General features: G+C 45.4%; 2 protein-coding genes across 2 annotated transcripts; one reads left to right on the top strand and one right to left on the bottom strand.

Annotated features, from left to right (window-relative positions):
- Nucleotides 1–462: 462 nt before the first annotated feature.
- LOC123071775 (serine/threonine-protein kinase rio2) lies at nt 463–4,626 on the top strand. Its single transcript, XM_044495359.1, has 13 exons — nt 463–775; nt 870–916; nt 1,393–1,463; nt 1,551–1,664; nt 1,976–2,151; nt 2,244–2,332; nt 2,429–2,546; nt 2,950–3,023; nt 3,099–3,146; nt 3,236–3,395; nt 3,699–3,824; nt 3,959–4,024; nt 4,104–4,626. The coding sequence occupies exons 1-13, from the start codon at nt 692–694 to the stop codon at nt 4,395–4,397; spliced, it is 1,467 nt and encodes a 488-aa protein (XP_044351294.1). The 5' UTR covers nt 463–691; the 3' UTR covers nt 4,398–4,626.
- Nucleotides 4,627–4,745: 119 nt separating this feature from the next.
- On the bottom strand, nt 4,746–7,967 carry LOC123071776 (MLO-like protein 1). The gene is made up of 13 exons (XM_044495360.1): nt 7,620–7,967; nt 7,490–7,547; nt 7,052–7,245; nt 6,683–6,799; nt 6,541–6,595; nt 6,317–6,408; nt 6,129–6,203; nt 5,953–6,041; nt 5,753–5,802; nt 5,623–5,663; nt 5,337–5,546; nt 5,144–5,211; nt 4,746–5,022 (listed from the first exon to the last, which is right to left on the bottom strand). Exons 1-13 carry the CDS (start codon nt 7,755–7,757, stop codon nt 4,758–4,760), a joined length of 1,452 nt encoding a protein of 483 aa, XP_044351295.1. The 5' UTR covers nt 7,758–7,967; the 3' UTR covers nt 4,746–4,757.
- Between the last annotated feature and the right edge of the window lie 1,099 nt (nt 7,968–9,066).

Here is a 9,066-nt window from a genome sequence, read left to right as displayed (position 1 = left end):
TGAACATGCCAACATATTTGAACAATTTATATTTTTTTAATATGCAGTGAATATGTTTTTTAAATTTACAAACATTTTTTTAAACTGTAACATTTTGAAGAACTATGTTAGCTCAGAACCGAGGATTTAAGATGTGTGTTAGCGGAGACTTGCATCGTTCTTAGTTAATTTAGCTCAGTAGCATCACAATTTTTTTAAAGCCCGTGGCATCGCATGGGCGTTCTAGTAGTGAGTATTTAATTTCTCAGTTTTTGAAAACCCGTAAAATAAATATTAATATATTCTTATTTTTTTAACCTTTTTAAGGAATTCTTTCTATTTTGTATAGTATGTAAAATGTAAAAAAGATTCGAAAGCCGGTTATCGGGCTAGAACATACCGAACAACGAAAACCTCTCAAGTAGCGGTGCGCGAATCATCAGAGTGGGCTGGCCCAGTACACTCGTGGTGTCTCGCCTCAAACCAACCCTAGCCGCCAGGACGGCGCCGAGCCCATCCACCATCCCAGTCACCGCCCGCTGCCTTCCCATCGACCCCTCGCCGTCCACCGCCGCCTCCTCCTCCTCCGCCGCCGTTCCAAGCCGCTGCCTCCTCCTCCTCGACCACCTCCTCCCCTCCATCTGCCTCTAGCGCCGCCAGCCCGCCCACCCGCTCGCCTGCCACTCCTGTCAGCCGCTGCGAGGAGGAGACCATGAAGCTCGACGTGAACGCCCTCCGCTACCTCTCCAAGGATGACTTCCGCGTCCTCACCGCCTGCGAGATGGGCATGCGCAACGTAAGGCCTTAAACCCTACACCTCAGCCAGCCTTAACTCGACGCCATGTGAGACTGTTCGCCCTGACGCTTCGGTTTTGCTTTTGGATTCGCAGCACGAGATCGTGCCCGCGGAGCTCGTCGACCGCATCGCCGGATTGAAGTGAGTTCTACCACGTGCTCTTTTGTGAATTTTGCTTTGTGTGGTTTGGGAAATTGATGCTTGTGGTAGGTGTATTTAGCTGCCAAGTGTGGGGATGGTGATTAGCGTTCTCAGGCAGTCAGGCGAGTTGATATGATAGTTCGTGGGCTGCCATTTAAGCTTAATCGTTGGGTCTGAACTTCACACAGGGTTTCGGTTAAGCTTTGCACCTTTGCAATTTGTCATGCACAATATCAATAGTTGTAATACATAACTGTTGATTAAAACGAAGTTGGAATTCACTGTCAGAACTTTTGGCTGCAGTAATGTAATGTCGACTGTGTGTCGAAAAATTCAAGGTCCAAGACCACGGCTTAAAACAACTTAGGTTCTCTGTGTGTTAGAGCTCAGTATTCTTTGGAAATCAGTTTCAAATGGATTATATTGTTTGGTTTGGTATATCTTGGTGAGTGTATTATAATTCTTTGTGGATTTAGGCATGGAGGCACATATAAAGTGCTGCGGAATCTGTTGAAGAACAAACTGGTGCACCATGATTGTAAAAAGTGTGAGTCATTGATGTCGAATCTTGCGTCATTTTATGCTTAGATGTATATCTGGATTATCATAGCTGCTTTTCTTTTTTTGGTTGTAGATGATGGGTTTCGGCTCACATACCTTGGGTATGACTTCCTCGCCATAAAAACTTTGGTCAATCGTGGAGTCTTTGCTTCGGTTGGTCGCCAAATCGGTGTTGGAAAAGAGTCAGGTACATGGATTATTGATGTCCTGCTCATTTTATATATTTTTCCTCAATTTATGGTTGTTATCCTGTGCTTTACTTATATATTTTAAAGTTGCACAAGAAAGACATTGTGAAACATGCGAGCCACTGCCTGTCTTGCCTGTGCTTTACTTGATTAAGAAAAAGAACAGCTATCTAAAGTTCTAAACACCCAATCATGTAAACAGAGCCCAACCAAACTAGATTATCATAATCCATGGCAATGCCATATCGAATCCTAGATTGTACCTAGCAAATGTCAAGTGCTTTATGTGGAATGTTTATTTTTCTTATAGATATATTTGAGGTTGCCACGGAGGATGGAACAGTGTTGGCCATGAAGCTTCATAGGTTGGGTAGGACATCTTTTAGGGCTGTCAAATCAAAGCGTGACTATTTAGCCCACCGGAGGAGCTTTAACTGGCTGTACTTATCACGACTGGCGGCCCTCAAGGAATTTGCTTTTATGAAGGTTTTTGCATGGCTATACTTTTCTTAAATTTTGATCTGTCTAACTGCTTAATTGTTTAACACTCTTATATTGTTTTCTCATTCCACTTGAAGGCTTTAGGAGACCATGGATTCCCTGTTCCCACAGCGGTGGACTGCAATCGGCACTGTGTGATTATGTCACTTGTGCCGGGATATCCACTGTAAGTTGACATTCCTGTAAATGAATTTTAATTTTATTCATGAGTCTTTTTCCCTTTACGCAGAGACTGACATAGGCGTTGCATTCTGTTATGCAGTGTTCAGATAAGAGAATTGCAAAATCCAGATGATGTTTTTGACAAAATTCTTGGTCTTGTAATTCGTTTGGCGGAGCATGGGCTTATACATTGTGATTTTAATGAATTCAATATCATGGTACTACTTTTACCCTCTCTTATCATCATTACACTTGGATAAGTCAGCTTGTCCATTCTTCGTTTCTCTCTTTCTTGTATTTGCCTTTGCAATGTTTGAGATTCTGTAGTTTCTGCATCATGTTTATGAACCAATTATGTTTTTTTCAGTGCTGCTTCTTTGAAGTATGCTCTGATGTCAGTGGTTTTGGAGGTTTCAGAGAGAAATATAGTGATTTTCGATCGTAACCTTTATCAAGATTTGCCATGTGTACAAAAGAAAACACATGCCTTCAAACTGCCATTTTGAGTTGAACAGAATGGTGTTTTCAGTATTTAATTCTTCAACAGGCATAACTGAAGTTTTTTGATTTGTCAGTATCTTACCCTATATTTTATCCTTCATGTGTATTGATGTTCTGCAGATTGACGATGATGAAACTGTTACGATGATTGACTTCCCACAGATGGTATCTGTTTCGCACCGGAATGCCCAGATGTATGTAGCATATTCTAATAGCTAAAGCCTAACGGACTGCTTTCTGTTCAGTATTCATGAGGTTTGTTTTTGCAGGTATTTTGATCGAGATATTGGGTGTATCTACAAGTTCTTCAACAAAAGGTATCACCTTACCGAGTGTAATATAAAAAATATCAACTTATCCACTACAACTGATTTTATTATTAAGCTTTGTCTTCCTTTTGTATTAGGTTCAATCTTACAGAGAAAGGTGGACAACATGGCTCTGAAACTGATGATGATGACAGTGGCAGGCCGTCCTTTCTGTCCATTCAAAAGTCTTCTGGTGCCTTGGACAAAGAATTAGCTGCCAGTGGCTTCACCAAAAAAGAGCAAGTTGAGATAGAAAAGGTGGGTCAGATGTTGGTACAAAACTCATATTGACGAGTTTCTCATTTTGAAGATCTACAAGATTTTACTTTAAAGGCAGAAGTATGTCATTTGGTTAATGTTGATAATGGGGATGTGACCATACGGGGATCTTGTGACAATGCACTTTTTGAAGGCAATGACATTAGATCACAAAATTATGTTAAAGTTTTAGATAAAAATGGAGTGTTCCTTCTCATGTGCAGTCGTATTAATTTTACGTTGAATATTGGATAATTAGATCCTGGTGAGTGCTGACCTTCTCTTCCTTTCACGTGATTACAGTTCATTGATGAGAATGCTGAAGGACACGATTCCGGCTCAGATGATGAGGATTCAACATCAGAACAGGAAAGTGAAGGTGGCGATGCCGTGTCTGCTGAAATCAGTTCCTTGAAAATAGTAGACCAGGTATTGATCTGCATCTAAATACTTCTCTAACTTAAAAGTGTCACCAAGCTTTGCCCACTGCCAAGCTATCATCCACCAGATTTAGTTTTCTCAGTTGCTAGTTTTTGAAGCATGTTTTGGTGGATATTGTTCAGGACCCTGCAGGTGTGCCTGATCTTGTTGTCATGGATTCAGATAAACATGAAGCTTTATCTAAAGAGGTTAGTAATATATATTCATTTGACTGACTAGACAAACTTATCAATGGATATTGCTTACTTCTGTCGACCTACCTTGCAGCATGCAACAAGCACAAGTCCCAGTGGCGAGAACAAATCAACTGATCCAACCGACGATGGCATCGAGGACCCTAAGGGAGCCGAATCAGGAGGCGACGACGACGATGACAACTCGTCTGAGGATACTGAGGATGAAGACGATGCATTGCTGACAAAGCAGCTGAACAAGCAAAGGAAAAGGGCGATGGCAGCTGCCCTCGGTCGGAGAAGGCCCCTCAACTCGAGGAACGCTTACAAGGATAAGGGGAAGGGCACCATGAACTCTAAGATCCAGAGGCAAGCCTGCCAATGGTGAATGGTTGGTTGGTCCTGCTTGTTTCTGGCTGGAGATCTCAAGACGGTTTGGTGCGGTCTTGAGCCCACCGAGCGGGCTTGCTAGTTGTATGAGTATATTTCCGTTGTCAGTTTTGGTTGTTGTACTGGTGCTTCTCCAGGGTTTTACCCGCTGAGCTGTAGTAAAAAAAAGAAGCGATACTGGTATCTCGTACTATTATCAGCTATAAGTACTATACTCTTCTTGCTCACTAGCAGTTTACTAAAGCAAAACCAAGCCTATATCATTCTCCTGAGGTGTAACTAGTTGCCGTTCTCGCGCTAGATCGTGTCTTACTGATATATGACACTTCAATCTTTGGTTCTTCTGGCCGTGCACGAGCTACCTTGGCAGCGCGCGGCGGCACTGCATCATGGCGGCGGCTCGCCGCAGCATCTCCAGCCGGGAGGACGGGCCGTGCCTGGTCGGTCCGGCCGCGGCAGCATCCTTGGATAGCTCTGTCCTCATCCTGGCCTTCTGCGCCCACCCCACCAGCCCCTGCTGGATGTGCTCGTCGAAGATCTCCTTCTTGAAGAAGGTCCCCATCTGCGTCACGATCGCGTACAGCGGCAGGGTGCTGTAGCTGCACAGCAGCTGGATGACGACCCTGCAATCAAAGGGCAAAACCAACAACTGTCTTTGAGCCTGAACCTTAGAAGATGAAAACATGGCTGCCTGCTTCTTCTTGGCAATGTGAAGAGTGAATCGACGGAAGCGATGCGACCGACCCGATGACGAGCCTCGGCACGATGAAGGGGACGTGGTCCATGATGCACGAGTTGAAGCCGTAGGTGGTCTTGCAAATTGGTAAAGGGAAAAACCCAACAGAGACACAGTTAGTCACTAGCATCCATCCATCCATCCATCCATCCATTCTTCTTTTCTCTTCTACTGATATGATACTTTGCAGAGGACACTCACAAGGATCCAGAAGAAGAGCGCGATCTCGAAGGCGTTCTGGAAGAGGATGAAGTGGATCAGGTAGAGGATCACCCTGGGCTTGCCGCACCAGAAGTGCTCGTCCGACGGGTTCACCACCAGGTCGCCCTCGATCGCCGAGTGCTTCTCCGCGACGTCGTACGCCAGCTGAGCTATCACGTGCTCCAGCTTCGTGCCCACGGCCAGCAGCAGCTGCAACCACAAGGAAGGAAGCTTATATACACAAGTTCACACTTTGATATGCGTGCTGGGGTTCAGGGACACCTACGATGAGAGGAAGGAAGGAGATCCAGAAGTAGGTGTGCCAGCCTGCAGGTCAATCAGATCAGCAAGTGGGTAGGGTATACGATGTTGGAATAGTTGTAAACACTGGATATGGCAGTGTGATTGGAACTTACCATTGACGTTCAGCAGCATGAATATCACAACGAATATCCACAGGTACCACCTAAGTGGAAGCAAGGGTGAAAAAAAATGATCAGGCCACTCAGGTTGCGCTGCTCAACAGCCACTGGTAAATGAACCCAGAAATTGGGAATTTTCACCCGAAACATCGATCTGGGGATTATCAAAAACACAATTTGTGAGTTTGGATTACCTTATGCCAACCACCTTCTTGAAATCGGCCTCCAGAGCTCGCACCATGTATCTGTGAAAGCCAAATTTCGGGTTTCCTCGGCAATGCGTCTGCAGAGAAAAGGATCTCTTGTTATTAATTTTCATAAATGAAGAGAGGATAGAGTTGTCAGCATGCTGTTGAACTATCATCCTTACCATGATGAAACCGAGTCGCATGGTCGCGTAGTCTGATTTAGTGACCGATGCATAAAACTGCTTAACAAAAGAATGCTGAGGGAATGTTTTGATTAGTAGGGCAGGTTTAGCAGAAAAATATAGATATGTTCGTATGAAGAGGATACGGTGGTGTTTTGACTGAAAACCATATGGGATGCATTTCTTACCATCCAGCTCAACATCGTAGACTCCATGCCAACACCATTAAAACGTTCCCTGATAAATTCAAATTGTTGAACGTTGGTCAACTTCTTAGGTCCTGCAGTTCCAGAGGATTGCACAAGCCATAACTAGGCAGCCTATTTTTCCTTAAATATGCATACATTTCTAGCATTAAATTGTTTCTAAAGTAAAGGTATTGATTAGATCAAAATGTGGGGCAGCAACCGACCGTTTCCTGCATCGTTTTTATGAATTTCAGTCTCCCATTGTTTCCATTGGCGAATCTGAGCAATAGAACAGTGTTATGAAAGTTTACCTTGGCTCCTCCTAAAATCAAGCATTAAACCAAAACCGGTGTTATGAAAGTTTACCTTGGCTCCTCCTAAAACCATGGTCAGAACACTGAAAATCACATGGGTGATGGCCAGAACAAAAATGAAAATATGCAACTGATGTAACGCTTCGAGCGACAGCAAAGGAACTTTTCCCTGCCAACACATAAACTGGAGTTAGCACAAGGTTACCTAGGATCATTCCAGCATTAGACATCTTTTAAGATGTTGCAAGAACTGGGGTTAAAGCCATATAGCACTCTTTGTCTTTGTGCGCACCGACTCTTAAAATTCAGTGAGCAAGGTAGTAGTGCACTAACTAACCTGAATTAGAGTGAGATTGTATGTATTAATCATGAAGTGCATAATTAAACAAAAGGTATCTCTTTAAACTAACGGCCCATCAACCTTGTTTCTGCAATGGTCGGACCGCGGCGCATTCCTAGGAAGCAGCCTGCGACCGCCGAGAGCGGCAACAGAATGCTCCTCCATCTTCTTGCAGGGAAGCAGGTAGTTGGTCCAGCTGGGAGGAATGCATGTCATCTGGATCACATCTTGCGACACCGTCATCAGCAGAGAGATGAACCCCAGAAGCATCAGCTCTGCATCATCACACACACCCAAAGACAGTCTGAAACTGGAAATGCAGTTCATGCTTATGCAGAAGGCACCATTTTTTCTCATCTGATTGAGGCCAAATGAGACGGTGAACGAACGAGCTCTGAGCTACCCCCTCATTTTGCAATTAATAAGATGGATATTGTATAAAGGGAGCAGAGGGAAGATGAGCATTCTGCAATAAGAAATGCTGTTGAAACTCTGAAGAAAAGGTGAATGCTGCCGCACCTTCTTTCACCTTGAGGAGGGCCTCGAAGAGCGCCTTCTGGTGCTTCCTCTTGAGCGTCTGCATGCAGCACTCCGTATTAAGCGCATCAAGGCAAAGAGAGATCATCGGCAAGACTGGGGTTGGGGTCACCTTGCCGAGGTAATGGAGGCATCGTTCGGCGGCGAGGGAGATGGTCACGATGAGGGAGCAGACCCCGGCGACGATCCACGTCGGCGTGTACTCCAGCGCGTCCGCCTCCGCCTCCCCGCCAGCGCCACCGCCCTCCATAACCCCGGTCACCTCCGCCGCCGCCGGCAGGCGATCGGCCTCACCTTCCGGCCATCTGTCTGGCCGCGAAACGCAGAAGAGACGTCGTGGGCCGCCGCAGGGTGGCGGTGGCGGTGGAGTCGCTCGTGCGCGATCGGCAGTGCGGGCTTGGTTCGTTCGGACACCGGAGCGCGTTGATCGTGCTGTCCCGATCAGAAAAGGTAAATCCTATTCGACCGGCGTCTGTTCGATGCAACGTTGGCCAGTTCACTCACTGCACAGCGTGAGCCCACGCGTCCGTGCCGTCCGCGCCGGTGTCCGCCCGCCCGGCCGTTCGCGCGCGTGATCGTTGTTCGGCCGTGTGATCCGATCGACAATAATGATTTTTTTTGCATATGTATTAAGACGCTTGGCCTCATTTCGAAGTTGTCCAGAGTTTTATATTTTTTTTAACTTTCGCAACTATAATTAGGTAACAAGCATGTCCTTTACAATAAATGGGATTAGGAAGTCTTGAGGTTTATCATTCCACACCCCATATCCCTGTCCCTCAAAACTAAAGCGAGCAAGTTCATGAGCACACCCATTAGTTTCACGCATACTTTGACTTGTAGTCGCCTTGTCAAAAGAATTCATCAACTTCCGGCAATCATCGGTGATCACTGCTCTTGACGCCCGATACCCGGACGGATTCTGTATAGCCTGGTAGAGAGAATACCCAACCCCTCGGCAAGTCATAAGCCTAATAGCACAGCTGCCTCCATCGTAGGAGCATCAAGAGCATGCTGCCTAAACTCCATCGCTGCAGCAATAAAACCTCCTTTGCAGTCCCGTAGAATTGCACCACAAGAACCAGCACCTCTGTCCACGTGGTACGAAGCATCAACATTCAATTTTATACATCCCGATGCCGGCCTAGACCAACAAATATCCCTCTGGGGAACTGTCTTTTTATCTGTGACCCAATTGGCAACAATCCCTCTAATCTGTAGGGCAGATCGAGTTGGTGTTGCAACCTTCTCATCATGTGAAATCTGACGCTGTTCCCACCATATGTACCAACACGCAACAAGAATCAACTCCACCGCATTTTCTCCAGGGACTTCCACTCTCCCTCGTAGTTTTGAACATAAAATCTCATCCAGAATTAGTGATCCTGACCTGTACTGTGATGCGACAGCCGTCACACAATCCCTAAGACCTAATTCTTCCCATACTTCTGTAGCTCTTTGGCAAATGAAAATAATGTGTCTAAGGTCTTCTGGATCAATATTACACACAGGGCAAATTACCCGTGTCTTTATATGTCTATCCGCCAAGGTACAATAAC

Source organism: Triticum aestivum, chromosome 3B, assembly GCF_018294505.1.
Source record: "Triticum aestivum cultivar Chinese Spring chromosome 3B, IWGSC CS RefSeq v2.1, whole genome shotgun sequence".
Classification (NCBI taxonomy): domain Eukaryota; kingdom Viridiplantae; phylum Streptophyta; class Magnoliopsida; order Poales; family Poaceae; genus Triticum; species Triticum aestivum.
Note: the sequence above shows the minus strand (reverse complement) of the source record. Positions and strands in the feature narration are given on the sequence as shown.